The 16,860-nt window shown below is 27.6% G+C and overlaps 1 protein-coding gene across 2 annotated transcripts in view; it reads left to right on the forward strand.

The window, feature by feature from the left end:
* Nucleotides 1-16,404, forward strand: part of LOC107447565 (NPC intracellular cholesterol transporter 1) — a 98,131-nt gene extending 81,727 nt beyond the window's left edge. For both annotated transcript variants that reach the window (XM_071181910.1, XM_043049807.2), the window contains exons 18-27: nt 407-600; nt 2,724-2,854; nt 2,932-3,043; nt 3,513-3,577; nt 3,655-3,802; nt 6,127-6,358; nt 9,268-9,381; nt 10,236-10,395; nt 13,113-13,260; nt 14,955-16,404. In XM_071181910.1, the coding sequence (XP_071038011.1) occupies nt 407-600; nt 2,724-2,854; nt 2,932-3,043; nt 3,513-3,577; nt 3,655-3,802; nt 6,127-6,358; nt 9,268-9,381; nt 10,236-10,395; nt 13,113-13,252 (1,296 nt within the window). In that variant the 3' untranslated portion in view covers nt 13,253-13,260; nt 14,955-16,404. The remainder of the gene's footprint in view (nt 1-406; nt 601-2,723; nt 2,855-2,931; nt 3,044-3,512; nt 3,578-3,654; nt 3,803-6,126; nt 6,359-9,267; nt 9,382-10,235; nt 10,396-13,112; nt 13,261-14,954) is intronic.
* The last annotated feature ends 456 nt before the right edge of the window (nt 16,405-16,860 follow it).

Here is a 16,860-nt window from a genome sequence, read left to right on the forward strand (position 1 = left end):
TCTGCTCTCTCGTGAAAGATAAAATTGTCAAAATTTCCATTAAGGGTTCTTTAAACTTTGATCACTTGTTTTGAGTTTTCTTAAAGTTGTGTTAGCTAAGTGAATACAATAAAGTTGTTTTCTTTGTATGAAAAATGAAGCTTTTTTTTAAACTTTTTCTTCTCTAGCATGTTTTACTAATTACTATGAAGTGCACATTGCATACATATTTGTCATAGGTATAGTAATAGGTGTCTATTTATTATTATATTTTTACAGGTATATTTAATTGTTGGTAAACACCAATATATATATTTTTTTAAACACAAAACTGACTGCTAAAAATGCTGACTTAGAATCTTTTTAAATTAAACTCTAAGTGTTAGAAATAATCTGCCCGATCATTTATGTGTATTTTTGTTTGAAGGATTCTTACATGCTTAAATACTTTGAACACCTTGAAAAGTACCTCTCTGTCGGACCTCCCGTGTACTTCATCATCAGCGATGGTTACAACTACTCCAATCCTGTGGGTCAGAATAAAGTCTGCTCTTCCCAAGTATCTTGTGACTCAGATTCTATTACTTATCAGTTGGGTAGAATGGCTATGATCCAAAACAGGTACATTATTTTTTAATTACTGTGTATTCATAGCATCTACAGAATATTGTAGTAAGGGGTCATTCTCTTTAGAAAATGCAGAAGATCTTTGTGTAAAAAAAAGAAGCTTGCTTTCAGTTATCAACTCCTTATGTGGCGTCAGTTAAATACAAAAAAAAAGTGGAAAGAAATGATCTTCATTCAGTTATTAAACACAAAAAGGCATCGAAAGAGACAGAATTAATCTGCTCCTGTCTATATAAAGAACTACTCTAGAAAAGGGGAGCTTTCGATTCTTGACCCATGTCAAAATGTTTACCTGAAATAGTTTAATCTCAGAACCATAACAGTGATGACTGGCTTTGGACTAGACTATATGTTTGTGATTGTTCATAATTGGGAAAATGAGACTAAACTTTCTACTAATTATGAACATCCTTTGAGTAGAAGTGACTTTGTTTGATATGACTTACAAAATACACATTATGGTTAGGAGCGGCTGATGAATTAAAGGAAAAGAATCTGGTTTTAAATTAAAATAGATCAATCATTTTTATTTATTTTATAACCAGGGAAGAAAAACCAAATTATTTTTAGATTTATGACTATTATTGTTCAGCCCTGTGGTTTTGAACCCAACTCAGAAAGCAAGGAAATTCCTGAATCCAGCATTTAAACAAACTAGCCTTTGTAGAGAACTTTTTCATCGATCTTACCCACATTTGCCTTATATTGAATGGGAAAACTATAAAAGACTCCCGCGATTAGCTTTACAGCAACTGAATTCTGACCCAATATCTGTCTAACACTAAGGATATTTTACGTCAGTACTGTTATTGGTGCAAGCCGGGAGTAGAGTTCCTGTCGAGTAGTAGCAGAAAGTAAAGTTTGAACTAGAGTGTTCTCTCTTAGGAGGCAAGCACTTTATCTCCATCACTGCAGCTCGAGTAGATTATGTACTCGAGAAAGTAGGCACATCATAAGAGACAGTTTTTCTTAAATTTTACATGAAAAATTTAACAAAAACTAAATTATACCACATTTTCTCTCAGTTTAAAATAAGTGCAATCGTGGGAATCATTTAGAGCTTCATTTAGTGTTTTTCCCCTACAATGTTGGCAAGTTTCTGTTTCAATACATAACAAAAAATGAGGCTAGATTAGTTTTTGGAGGCAATCTATCTTGAAATATATTAAATTTGGCTGACAAGGAGGTGTTCTCTTTTTTTTTAATTCCCAATCTTGTAAAAAGGCTAGAAGGTGGAAAAGGATTCATGATTCAGATGCATATTTTGAGGACCTTCTGATTTCCAATGTTTTAAACAGCTTAAAAAACTTAGAGAAATGCTTAAAAAATTCATCAAACAGAAATGAAATTTTGTTGAGAGAATGTTTTTACTTTTATCTCTAAGTCTAAACTTAATACTTAATTGAGACTTTAATTAAGTAACACTACTTAATAATGAAAGGAAGTCTAATTTATAAAAAAGTAATAAATGTGATTTTTTTTTGTAATATTTATTCTTGATTGAGAACTTTTTGTTTATAAATATATCCAAAAAATTAAGTTTTTTGTTGTCATAAGAACTTTTAAACTAGTATGTTATTTAAGAAAACTAACTTTTATATAAATATGTAAGAATGTAATGCATGTAATAAAAAAAACTTTATTCAAGTGTATTTTAATACCTATTATAAGCATTGAAAATAGCTACCAATTTGAATTATAATTTTTCTCATAATATGTAGTGTTTGTAATTTTTTTTCTTCTTTTTACTGATTTCAAAAAAGATTATTTAAATTCTCTACTTGTGGAATAATATAAAGTGTGTAAAACATCTATATTTTTAGTAAGATCTATAAGATTTTGCTTTATATTAAGCTTAAGAAAATCTCCAACACATCTAACGAAACATTTCCTTAATTTTTCATTCATTGCACTTCTGGGACTGAATTTTTTTGCTTTGCAAAACTTTCCTGTTATCTCTCTCTCTCTTGAAGAGCGTTTGAGAAATCTATTTTAATAATGAAAATGCATAGCAAAATTGGCAAACAATAAATAAACTTTGTACTTAATATTTATCACCCAAAATGTGTATTGATACAATGAAATCGATAATCAGAAACTTTTGCTTATCATTGTAGGACTTACATTGCTCTTCAGCCCATATCATGGATGGATAATTATCTTGATTATTTGCAAGCAGATTCTTGTTGTTTTGAGTTTAAAGAAAATGGAACTCACTGCCCTTCTTACACAGCCCATCTAATGAAAGGTAGAGTTGAAATGATTTAAATTTGCTTAATGTTTCACCGTCATTCATGGCATACAATAAAATAATTTTTTTTGCAGGCATGTGTAAATCTTGTAGAGTCAAAGACCCATCTACATTGTCTGAAGCTGAATTCACGAGAAGGCTCGACTTCTTCCTCAATGATTCTCCCTGGAATGCATGTCCAAAAGGGTAAGCGCTATTCTCTTTTAATTTTTCTGACGCAGCCAGACATTATTCTGGAGCCATACAAAGATTAAATACATAATGATTAAATACATTATTTCCAATCAAGTGAAAAGATGCTGATATATAAGGGATTTTTCATTATTAGGTTTAGCTCTGTGGATTGTGTTTTTATCACAAAGTAGTATATTTTATAATAATTGTGAATATTGCAGAATCTTGGTTATTTTCTATGTAATTTCACTTGGAAATCTTTTTCAAAAACTTTAATATTTAATATAATGGACAGGGATAATTGACTTTCAGGAGCTAAATAATTTTTTTTAGCTTAAAACTTTCAGAATAATTGTTTTATAAAAATTGTTAGATGACACTGTTTTAGAAGCTACCATCTAAGAAATTCAAACTGTTGTTTCTTATGATAACTAACTGATTATGATCACATGCATTCTTAAAATAGCTTTATTTCTTACAGAGGTAAAGCAATGTTCCGTTCTTCAGTCGAGTTGTTGTCTTCCGAAAATGCAACTAGAATCGCTGGTAACATTTTGCATTTTGATAAATCAATTTAATGTTAGTTATATCACTCATAATAAATCGATTCAATATATTTTCAGCTACCAACTTCATGACTTATCATACTGTTCTGAAAACATCAAAAGATTTTTATGAGGCTTTGGATTGGTCAAGAACTATTTCAAAAAACATCACTGCTTCTCTGCGAAATATCTCTGGTGATTCTGAAGTTACAGTCATGCCTTACAGGTGAGCAGTTAAGAATAGTCATGTTATATCTGTCACAAAAAAGCTTGAACTTCTTTTTTTTTTGTAATAAGAGATGAGTAAATTATAAAAAATGAAAAATAAATTCGGAAATTGACTGAAATATTAAGGTTTAAAATTTGCCTTGTTTGTCACATTTATCATTACTGTCACATATGGTAACAAGTTGCAATTTAGCAAATATTTCTTTTGCCAGTGATAATGACAAGACTTATGGCATTATTTGACTTCTCAATTTTAACACTGAACCCTGTTCTATGATCTGCTTAGGATTCCAAACAAAATTTTCTAGTCTATTAGAGTACTAACAAAAGTGAAGAATGAACAGGTGGATATTTCAAAATTATACGTGATGGACGCTTAAATGTTGCAATTATTTAAAGCACAGTTCTTAATATTAATTGGAATATTGTTACCCATAAAAAGAAAAAAGAAGCATTTAAAATCAAAGTAATACTACAACATTGATAGTCTTAAAAGTGGATTACTTTTAATTATCATTACCTTAAATAGCGACTGAAAGGCCAGAAAAAACTTTTTGTCAAGAAAAATTTGATTATAAAAAAATAATAACAGAAAAGAGTCTGTCTAGTGAAAGACAGAATAAATATTGAATAATACCATCTTAAAAAAATAAATAAAGTAAAAAAACTAAAAGTTATCAGTAGTCCCTATGAAGCATTTAGAAATAATCAAGCTTTTGGTAACGTTATTTAAAAATTAGTTCAATATTAATCCAAATTATCTCTAACTCCTAACAATAAAGTTCATTATAATTGTATTGATGTAACAACAAAAAAGTAGCCATCAGTTTCTGTACAAATGATTGCATGTTAAATTAATCAAGCTCTAATTCTAAAGAATTACTTAATTTTGCTAAATTAAGCTAGAAAAACAATAAAAAATAAAGGTCTCTTTTATATCTAAAAAGTATTTAAGATATACCTTGCTATCAATACCTTATTCGAGTCCAGGGAAAGATTTATTAATCAAATTTAGATCTAGATAGTAAACTGTTAATATGTAATAATTGAGATAAAAGGAATGACTAGGAAGGCACATTACTTTTGTTCTTATTCATCTGGTTTTGTGTTTTAAAATGTAAAAAAATTTACACTTTACAACTTTAAAACCAGATAAATTACAGAGACTGCACTTCTAATAACAGCTTTGGGGAATAGGTGTTTCAAATCCAAGAAGGAGATATTTCAATGTTTCAATAAGTCAATTCATGGATTATTTATAAAAACAGAAAATAAATAATATTAGATTAAATGTTCAGTACCAGCTGACATAAAAAAGTTGATATAAAAGTCATGACCAGGTTATCTAGTATAAATTAAGAAACTGCCACTATAGCCTCAACATTAAAAAATTCATGAAAATATTAAAAACTTTTAAGTATTCCTTTTATATTTCATTCATAAAACATAACATTTGTAACATTTTTGCATAATAAAAATTAAATATTTTAATTTATAATAAAAAAAATACCCAAATACAGTTTAAAACTTTTATCATTTCAGGTCTAAAAGTTGAGTTTTGTCTAGTTTAACTAAAAATTCTGACTCATAATTAGGAACCATTTCATCCCTGCCTGTCACAGCATATTTTATTAGTTGAAATGTTTTGCACTTAAATCAAATATTTTGCAATATTTTTAACTGACAGGTGATTAAGTCACTACACAGCAAAATTTGTGAAGATATCTTTGTATGTAATATCTAAAATTAGACAAAAAAAAAAGTTGTCTAATATTACACATGGGACCCACCAAGATGATTAGGAATCAATTGCACCATAAAAGTAGAAAACAAATCATTTGTATTTGATGAGACATAACTGTTTCTGAATTTAATTATGTAAACCAGAATTTATTAAATAAAGTTAGTTTATTTTTATTTGTACTTTATTCATGCATATTTTTATAAAAAAAATTTAAAAAATGTGTATTACAATCCTTGTGCTTAAATAACAAATATAAAATTTGAAACTAAAATATAAAAGCAAATGAGAGCCGCAATTAAATAATGATTGCTTATTCAAAAAAGATTCAAATGTGTAAAACATTGATTTGAGCATGTATTTTGTAGATACATGCCCAGAAGGGCAAGAAAATTTTTTAATATTTTACGAGTCCAGGGTTGGACACTACCTGAAAAATAGGATTCCAATAGTATAGTCATTGAAGTGATTGAAAGTGATTCTCTTAAAAATATTAATTTTACTTTTTGCTCACAGTTTACAGTAAAAAAATTTACTTTCAACAAACATTTTTTAATTTATATTTTTCTTTCTTTCTTTAGTTTGGTGCATGTGTTTTATGAACAATATTTGACAATGTGGCCAGATACATTGAGAAGCTTAGGGCTCTCTGTTGCAGCCATTTTTGTGGCCACTTTTCTTTTACTCGGACTCGACTTCCACTCGGCTGCTATCGTTACTGTTGCTGTGGTGACCATTGTATTAAACATAATGGGCCTCATGTATTTCTGGGACATATCATTGAATGCAGTGTCACTAGTCAATCTTGTTGTGGTGCGTATATATAAATTTGATATCTTGATGCGTAACGTTTTTTGCAAAATTGTATTTTCAATGTTTTTATCGCAATGTGTAATTTTATATTTTTGTAGTAAGTGTTAAGTTAAAGGAAATTTTTTTACTCATAATGGCATATAATTTTAAAGTAGCTTTTGTTGATTCTTTAAAACATAAATATTATGGAAAGGGTAGGTTGCAAAACAAATGTTTTTAATTTTTATTGTTCTATTAACGAAGGGTTCATCTCCTAACTATTTATGCCTGATATATTCTTCAATATGTAGAAATTTTGCTTATGATAATAAATTTAGTTTATGTGCATATTTTAGTTTTTATACAAACTAGTTAATTGTTTAATGTCTATAACGTTCTGCTGCTGATTAGTGAATGTTACTAGTTAAAATTATTGCGTTTAGTTTACATTTGGTTTTTTTATTTACACCCGTTAGTGTGTACGTGTGATATGTCATTAGGAAGATCGAATGGTTCATCACATCTTTTTTATGTCATGCTTTGAGATTTGCATGTATTTTAAAATCAGGTGTAATCATCACAATTTACTTTCTGTTGCATAGGCATTATCATTATGTGAATTATGTGAGAGCTTAAATGAAGCTATCACTTGTGCTTCTGTGCTAATTTTTGTTGTAAAATAATTGTTTTTTGTTGCCTATTTTTGTTATCTTTCAGACATCATCATGCTTATTTTTTGTGTTACCTTTTGATGTATGTCATGTTGTTTTTGCACTGCGTAGTAATTTATCAATGTTATAGTTGCGTCATTGAAGGGTCTAAGTTTGTGTGTAGTTATGTTGACCTATGCAGGAATTATACATACTCATAGCAGTTAGTGTGTTGTCCTGATCATATCTCCGGTCTTCATATTTTCTGTGATAATCTGCAACACTATCTTTAGAAATCAAAATTGGCTTCTGACTCAAATACAATTGTGTTGTAAAATTATAATTTGCAAATAGTGAAATGTTTATAAGAAATACAAGAAATGTATGTTTAAATTCATCTTTGAACTTATGCAAAGCTTAAATTAACGATAGACTAACACCATAGTTAAAGCCTCTAAGTAACTAAATGGAAAAAATCGATATTAAGTTCAATATTTATTCAATAAATATCTCTAAGATATATCACTCCGGATTAAACTTTTTCAGACTAACTGTTATTGGAATAATTTAGCTAACTCAAGCATATATATAACAAAATTTTCTCTTATAAATATAAGATCAATAAAAAAGCTGTATAATGTATGATTCCTTCAGTTTAATTAAAAACTTACACAATAATACATAAAATGAAAAATGGAAGAAATCTATAGTTTGAGCTTCTAAATGTCAAATCAGTTTATTCTAAATATATAATCTAATCATAATATCACATAAGTAGTATTTTAAAATATAGGTAAAAAAGCAAATTTTTTTTTTAAAAAAAGGAATATTTCCCCCTTTTTTTAAATATGTTTTCGCTCCTTGTGATTATATTTTAGAGTTAAACTTTAAGTTTTTTCAATTTTTTTATCGAAGCCCTACTAGCCGCCTGCACCTGTCTGATGAATTGTTTTGGGTGTCAAAGTTCAAAAGGGGGAGGGATGATACATTATTGTTCATCAATGAGAATCGAAATATTTTTTTGACAATTTTATTTGCTTTGAAGCAAAAAAAAATTGACTCTGCTTGCTGCAGTATATTATTATATAATTTTAAATATGGGGGAAAAAACAATCTGCAATGCCTGCAGATTGTTTTTTCAGAATACCACATGCTCGAGGTTTTCTGCAACTGTGTCATACCCTATTTTTCTGCTTTTGGACAAAGCATGTGTCGAGACAGAAATGCCAGTCAAATGCAAAGTGATGGCTTCATATTTTTCTGACAATTTAAAGTCCAAAGCTTTAAAAAATAAATTTATTGAAAATCTGCGGGAAAGGTACTGATTTTCCATATTTTATGCAGATTTTATATCGAATTATGAAATTGCTGACAAGTCCAAATTCATATTGTTTTTCTTTTTAAAATTCTTTATTTTTTCTCTCGTTTTTTTAATGAATTTGAGTTTTACAAGCAATTGTGTATATTTTTGCTAAAGTTTTTGCAATCTGGAAAGAAACAATTTTTTCCCCAAAGAGAATGAATTTTCCAGAGATTTCCTACGTATGATAATGCATATTTTATTCCTTACCCACCTAAACCTACCTTTTATTCAGTTGTGCAGTAAATAAGTTCAAAATGCTGAATTTGATGCTGTTATAAACTTTGATTATGAATCATTAAAAAAAAAAACATTACAGAATGTTATTTTATTGTGTTAAACCAGGGTGATAGGAGCTCCAAAGTGCAGACAAAACTGTTAGGAGTTATTGATAATAAATGAGGAAAATGTTGTTTTCTAATGGGTACCCTACTGCTACAATGGTACCTCTTTTGGACTACCAAACCACATGGGTACACCTTTTTTTGGCAACCAAACCACTTAGGTGTCATTTTTATGCAACCAAATCGCATGTGTACCACTTTTGTGTAATGAAGTAGCTGACTTCTTAGTCTTGGTTATCTTCAAAAGTCCTGCTCATGCATTTTGTAAGATTAGATATCGAGATAGTTTTCTGACAAGTGCGAATCTACCCAAGATGCTAGAAAGACTGGGTATCTTCCTGTGTTTCAATAAAAATGATTGTCTTTGTTATGTTTTAATTTGATTAAATCACCTGACTGTATTTAATCTAATTATGGATAAGCCATAACTGCACTAGATTAGTTTTAGGAAAATATTATAGTGTAAAAAAGTGTAATATATTGAATATGAAATAAATGTTTCATTTGCATTTTAATGTTTCTACCATCAAACAATAATATTATGAACAGTGTTATAACTCATATTATTATTTGTAGGCAGTTGGTATATCAGTGGAGTTCTGTTCTCATCTCACCAGAACGTTTGCCCTGAGTGAGAAGCAAACGAGAGTGGAGAGAGCTCAAGACGCCTTGTGTCAGATGGGAACCTCAGTGAGTTTACTTTTTAAATCATTTTTGTGTCTCTGAAGGATGAACGTTGGGTCATCCAACCTCTTCTCCTTATTTTCATCTAAACTGACCTCTGAAGTCTTTGTATCACAATTTTTCTTTTGATTATCAAATTTTTCTTAATTTATATTTGTGGCTTTTTGTGAGTGGTGCAAATTTTGCAATCAAAATTTCAACTAATTTTGACTATCTAGAGTGCTCAAATTTTGATCAAAGTATTGTATCATTAGAAAGTCTTTTGTACTTGATCTAGTACTTAATACAGTTTCTCAAACTTAGTTTCTGAATTGTAGAAAAATACATTTATAAAGATGTATTTAGTTAATAAGTTTTTATAAAATGAAATTACATATTGTATTGTTGTTAGTTTTTAGAATAACATTCATTGTGTTTATAATTCTTTCAACAGTTACTTATAGTATTCATTATCTAATTTGCTTTCAATGGAAATTTTTTCTTTCTCTGTAAAACATATCTAAATGATACTTCAAGATAACCATTATTTTAAAAAATTTTTAGTAAGTTTTTTTAATTTCAATGAGGGTTAAATATGAAAGTTGCTTTAATCTTTTATTTAAAATGAACCTTTCTTAAAAAATATTTGAACTAACAAAATGCACTAAAATAAGAGCAATTAAGATATGCATGAAACAAAAAATGCAAAATTTGATTATATATTGAAAGTAATTTTTGTCTATTTTCTTTCTTTTTAAAAAAAAATTACATGCTGCTTTAATTCAGTTGGGTAAGCAGATTTTTAGCTTTCAAAAAATTCATAATTATATAAGCTATTGTATTCTTTTGAAAACAAAATAATTTTTTAAAAAATTCTTTAGGTACTATCAGGTATAACATTAACAGATTGTGGCATCCTAGTCTTAGCCTTTGCCAAGTCCCAGATATTCCAAGTATTTTACTTTAGAATGTATCTCGGAATTATAGCCTTTGGTACTTTACATGGTCTCATACTTCTGCCCGTCCTCTTAAGTCTCTTTGGTGAGTTTAAACTTGTGGTTTTTATTAAAAGTATAATCACAATTAAAGAATATAAGTAACATAGTTCGTTTTTAAACGTAAGGTCAATTCAACTTTAATAGAACTTTCAAGAGCATGATTTAATAGTAAAATAAATATAATGAAATAAGGTTTTTTTCCCAGTCAAATAAAGATAGTAACTTATTCAAATGCCTAATTATTATAAGCATCTTAACTTACATCCTATTATCAATATTACACAAACTATATTTGCTAAAATTTTTCAACCTGTGAATTTTTTTATTTAGTGTAAAAATTAACTAAACTATGCGATAGTTCAATCTTCAATGTTTATAGATTATTTAATTTAAAGAATGAATCGTGTTTTTCAACAGTTATTTTCATTGATTTTTCAAAGATACAGAAAGTTAACTCACTGTTTTAATTTTTTTTAATTATTTATGATCTATGTGTAAATATGATGTCAGTTCATTTTGTGATAACTTTCTATATTTCTCAACCCACATTGACTATTTCAAAATTTTACTGCACTTTAAATTGTTTTCATCATGTAACTTAATTAATGCTTATTTGTTTTGTATTTGTATGGTTTTATTATGTTTACAAAAAGAAAGATAATGCTATCTATTCTGCTAGTTTCAACTTCATGCCTGATTTTTTGGTTTGTTTGAAACGTAAATGAAAAAAAAAAATGTTAATAGAATTGTATTTCTTATAACAATTTTTAGATAGTTTTGGTCCCACTACATTGCAATTTTAGTGTGTCGACATATCTATCTTTTAAATTTTCAATGTAAAAGTCTGGGAATAATTAATCTTTAACTATATTAATCTCTTAACTAAGCAATTATCTCCCCCGAGTTATTTCAGGCTTTTAAGACAAGGAGTTAAACTTCAAATAAGTGAAAGTGTATTTAATGACACTTTATATTGCCTGCTTTATCATTGTAAACAATATTGAGTTTTATGTTAATTTTATTGAGAATATATGTAAAATTTCTTGTATTTAATTAATATAGGTTTGCTTTTTTGACTGGTTTACAGTCCTCACAATCAGTGGTTATTTTAGGAAAAAGTTGGATCTTTTAACACAACATTCCAAAAACTGTTATCATTTAAACCGACCCTTCACAAAATTATTTATCACAAAAAGATCTTCATAATATTACAAAAATCAACCTTTCACAATATTTTACGTTCTAAAATTTGATCCACCTTTTTTTTGAGAAATGGAGTTTATAACTTACGTTGTTCAAAATTTTGCAACTGAAAGTCATTGAAAGATATGGGTTTTATTTATCTTGGCAAAAAGTACCGCCATTTTACTGTCATTATAGATTTAAAAAAAACTATGAGTATATTTTTCTTAAAAACAGGTCTAATAAGTCAGGAATAACCCCTGATAATTGTCATGTAGCACCTAGGCTCTCTTAGTATTCGTTTTTGTTCTCTCATTGTCATGTTTTTGCTCTTGAGCCTTGTATTCTCGTGTTATTAGTTTAAAACTAAAATGTTTTTTTTTTTACTATTCTTGATCATCTACTCTTCTTTTTCTCTATTTCCATATAATAGTGTGTTTAGACTATTTTATAGGCTTTGAGTTTGAAATGAGTATTAAGTTATGCAGAGTTTTCTCTATGAATTAAAAAGGAAAGGGCTCTTACATTCAGTAAAGAGCACTTTGAGTTTTCAAAGAGCACTCACTTAACACCATTAAAATTTACCAAAATATGTAACATTATGTAACAACTGAATTTGATCCTCAATTTTTAAATTACTCTTTTACACTATTTTATGTGTGTATTTCACAACGTAACTCTCACTCATTATCAAAATAACAGTAAAAGTTTAAGCTTTAGACAAAAAATTAAAGACAAGCTAAAAGTATAAATTTCATATTAATACCTGAAATATTTTATATAAATTTCTGAAATCTGGAAATTTTATTTAAATATCTAAAAGCATAAATTTTATATAATATCTGTGTACAAATTTTTTCAAAAAAAAGTAAACTAAAAAAGGATTATTTGATGAACAACTTTAAAGCTTTTTTTTACATTTTAAATTGAAAATTATGAGAAAATAAACATTTAAAGATGGATTTTTTAAATAAAAAGGTATTAATTAAAAAAATTAATGGTAAAACTTGAAATCACTAAAAAATTCATTAAAATACCCCCTTCCCGAATAAAAGAGGTGAGTATCGCTGAATCTCATACAAATTTTAGCTATATAACTAGACAACATAAGAAAAATCTTATTAAAATGAAGGAATGAAATAAAAAATTAAAGTTAAATAATTATCAATAAAAAAAAATCTTTTCCTAAAAAAGTAAAATAAAAGGGCAGTATTTTTAAGGGAGGGCTGCTTATTTTTGCAGAAAAGGCAAGGGGGGCGCATTTATAGGAATCAATGAGCAGGCTGGGCGGACCTCCCTTCTAAAAACTTTAGGTAGAGCACTGGTTTATGCTTCGTAGTTAATGGTATCTACAACCACAGTCTATATCACAAATATGCTATGTCACTATACGATTGACTTTTTTTTTCACCATTTGTAATCAGAAAATAATTTTTAATGTGAATTTGCCTTTAAAGTAAAAATTGAATATCTTAATGTCATAGATACTGAGCTTTTTTATATTAAATGTTCAACTGTAAGCATTTCAAATCATTTCATAGAAATTAATAACAGTTACAATCCTTTAATTTTATTTAGGTCCATCTGTTCGGTGGAAAGAGCCAAAAGTGAATACAACTTTTGATTGCCAAATAGATATGCCAATTAATATCGGGCAACTTGATATGCCTGTTATTACTGTCAACAATGGAAATGGAAAAGGAGCAAGGTGTCTATGACATATCTAGTAAGTATTATGACATTTAAAGAATTGAGTATTTGCACAATATTAAATGTACATTTTCAGCTTAACTTATCAAAACACTTTTCTTTAGTAGACTTAAATTGCAAACTTTAAAATCTACTGAGTAGTGTTAAAAAAACCTTAAATCAATTAGATATCCTACTAATAGTTGAAACAGAAAAGAATAATCATACCTGTTGATTTTTTTCATTCATGGTTATGTAGTTAATCTTATCAATATGAAATTTTATAATTAAATTTATTTAAAATTATGCACAAAGTATCTGTTTTTCCAACAAGCTGCAAGTTAAATTCTCATATTTTCAAGATGAAAGGTACTGTTAAGATTTATAATTGTGTGCTCCTTTTAAAATACATATGTACAATGAATAAATAAATTGATGCATTCTTATGCAAATGAGTTTGTACCAAAAATTTTAATAAATAAAGACAGAGATAAAAAAATTAACTGCAAAGCTGATTGTTTTTTTGTTTTTTTAAATTAAATTACTCCGAGTTATTCGTATTGTAAGAGATCTTTCTTGTGAAAAAAAATTATAATAAGCATAGTACTTTATTTTTCAAAAGTTTAAGCATACAAAAATAATTTGTGTTGAAATGTTTTTATAAACTATCATTATTTTACAAAATGTATACAGTAAAACCCTCAGGAGAAACCACCTCTATTTACAACTACTTTTGAGAGACACTGTATTTTTTCCATCGACTTCGTATTGATGAAAACCTTCAGGAGGGACCATTAAAACCTCTCCCATCGACAGGGCAAACATGTGCACAAAAAGTGGAAAAGGTCGAATAAGGAAACACAGAAAGACATCAGAACAAAAAATTTAACAAAACAAAGAAGTAGATTAAAATGTATTAAAAATAGTTGTGTTAGGCTCTAGTTTAGAGAGCTCTTTTTGACAATCAACCTCATGTTGCAGTCAGAGTGCACTAAAGACGATGCTTATCAATGATTGACTTTTAGAGTTGGAAGTTAAATTAGAAAAAAAAAAGTTATTTTAGAAATAAGCATCTTAAACTAAAAAAGCTCTCATCTCTTAAAGCTGACTAATTTTTATGATATAAAATTAAATACAAACTTAAACAAAAAATATAATTGTTTATTTATTTAAAATAGTTTTATCATTCATAATTGGTAAACTTGTTTTTACACATAATTATATCAGTTGGGATCCTTTTTATAGACACTAAATTTAATTCATCGATCCGTCTTTTCATGACTCCAACAGAAGTGGCATCCCCGCAGCAGAAAATAACACTGGCAAAATTTAAAATTGTTTGCGAATCTTTGATAAAAATTTTGAAGTCAATGGGAGTAAGAATGACCAACCTCCATTAACGACCATTTTACTGCTGTGAACGAAGATTGATCGCTCCTGAGATGTTTCACTGTATTATATTTCTTTTAAGTTAGATTAAACAAATCAATTTTTTTATCTATGAAGTTTTGTATTCTAATTTGTGTTCTCAGATTGTAATTTTTTCAAAAAATTATAGTACTGTTATTAAAAGTTTTATTCCATAATTAAGTGAAAAGTCAGTGATTACTGCTCAAATCAAACTATTTAATTTCTGTATTGCATAATTCCTTGTATTTCTGATGATTTTTTGTTTGTTTTGAATTATAAAAATTTTATTTAAAAAATCAAATTTTATTTTGTGACTTGCAGGTTTCTATTCCAAATAGATAAAGAAATCAAGACTGACAATTTTTGAAAATGGTGTTCAACTTGACACACTTTAGGTAGACTTCAAGTAATTGACTGGAGAACATTTTATATTTTTAGCAAATTTCATATAATATGTTTTGTCTGAAAATGAGTTTAATTTTTATAGACATTCAGCATTTATTCATTGAACTATTTTCATTATTTTAAACCCATATAGCTCCTTTAAAATGTACTATTGTATATAAAAAAAATTTATATTAATTCTCAGAACCTTATTACATGTTTTTATTACATGTTTTTCCTTCCGAACTGTTATTTATAAACTTAAAAAAAATGTTTGTTATTTTTTTTTAAATTTTTGTATGAAGCAAATACAGTTTATATCTTACAATTTTTTTAAAAAAGTGTGTAATTGTTATATTGTTAGACATTTTGTATTCGTAATCAAATTTTATGAGATGTATACATTTAACTAGGAAAATTGTGAGATATGTTTCTCCTAACACAGTTTAAAAAGAAATTAACATTGATATGTAACTTTTTTTTAAATTTAATTTCTTGCAGTTTTTTAAAGCAACAGAAAATGCATATGTAAAAGCTTTTTTTGCTTTAAAGACCAAAATTATGCTAGCAAAGGACGCACTTTGCTTAAAAATGGATTCATGAGGTATTATTTTCTCAAAACTTATAAAAAATGTTTATTAACGTGATGCGAGGACACATGTTGAAATCAGTAAGTATATCCTTCCCTAGCTCACTGTCAGGTTTAAAAAGAATATTTTAAACCATTAGACCCAAATCTACTGCCTAAATGAATTCAAAGCATGTTTTTATTTTTTAAATATTTTCTTCCTCAAAATATATTAAGGCTTTTGTTTGAAGGCACTATGATCACATGAAATTCACTTTTTAATAAATAATATGCATCTGTTATAACTGCTATAAATGTTATTTATGACTGTTAGGTTAAATTTTCTCAGTCATTCACCAGCACCCTCTATGTTTATGATGAGAATAATACAAAATGTTAAAGACAGAGAGAAGCTACACCAATGAAAAGTCTGGAGTGATCTATTAAAAAGTTCAACAGCTTTAATTTTTTTTTTCATTTTGTCTTCATAAAAATATTCAAAAATCCACCAATTTTATTGTTATTGATTATTAAAAAAATGGTTAAAAATTTTAAAAAAATGATGACTCATATTTTAAAAAAATGATACTAGGTTAAAAAAGAATGTTTTCAAAATTGGTAGTTTTTCACAAAGTTAATAATTTTTTAAGTATTAAATCAGTTTTAAAGTTCAGGTAAATATTTATAGTCTCAAATAAATGTTCTAATTTGAGCTTGAAGGATTCAAACTACGGCTTTTATATTTTATACTGAAAAAGCTTTAAGTTAACACCCTTAATATACAATATAAATTAAATGTTTTAATCAATAAATCTGTTATTAAAATATTTTTTAATTTTCCTATTTTTTAAAAAAATATGCATTTATGTCTTGTGATGCATCTTCTTATTCTTTGCATTTTACCTTTAAAATCAAATCAAATATATTTTCCTGTGAGAAAACCATCCTCGTTGTACATTAAGATATAAATTATGTTAATAACTTGATTTATATGTTTTTTGTGTATGCTTTTAATGTGTGAGTCATGCAAGTTATTGTTTGGAACTAACTTAGATAATGAACTACAACAGTCAGACTTTTTTTGATCAGGCATTTATTATAACAAGGCCTGAATATTTGGGTGCTTTCATCAATGATCAATAATGCTTGCAATTTTTATATTACAATGGATCTGACCTCGTCCCGTTTTTGCTTGCCAGCAAAGAAGGGCTTGAAATGATGAAACTCACTTTGTGCAAAATCCAGGCTCAGAGGTTCCCATTATTACACTTTATA

Source organism: Parasteatoda tepidariorum, chromosome 6 (assembly GCF_043381705.1).
Source record: "Parasteatoda tepidariorum isolate YZ-2023 chromosome 6, CAS_Ptep_4.0, whole genome shotgun sequence".
Taxonomy (NCBI): Eukaryota; Metazoa; Arthropoda; class Arachnida; order Araneae; family Theridiidae; genus Parasteatoda; species Parasteatoda tepidariorum.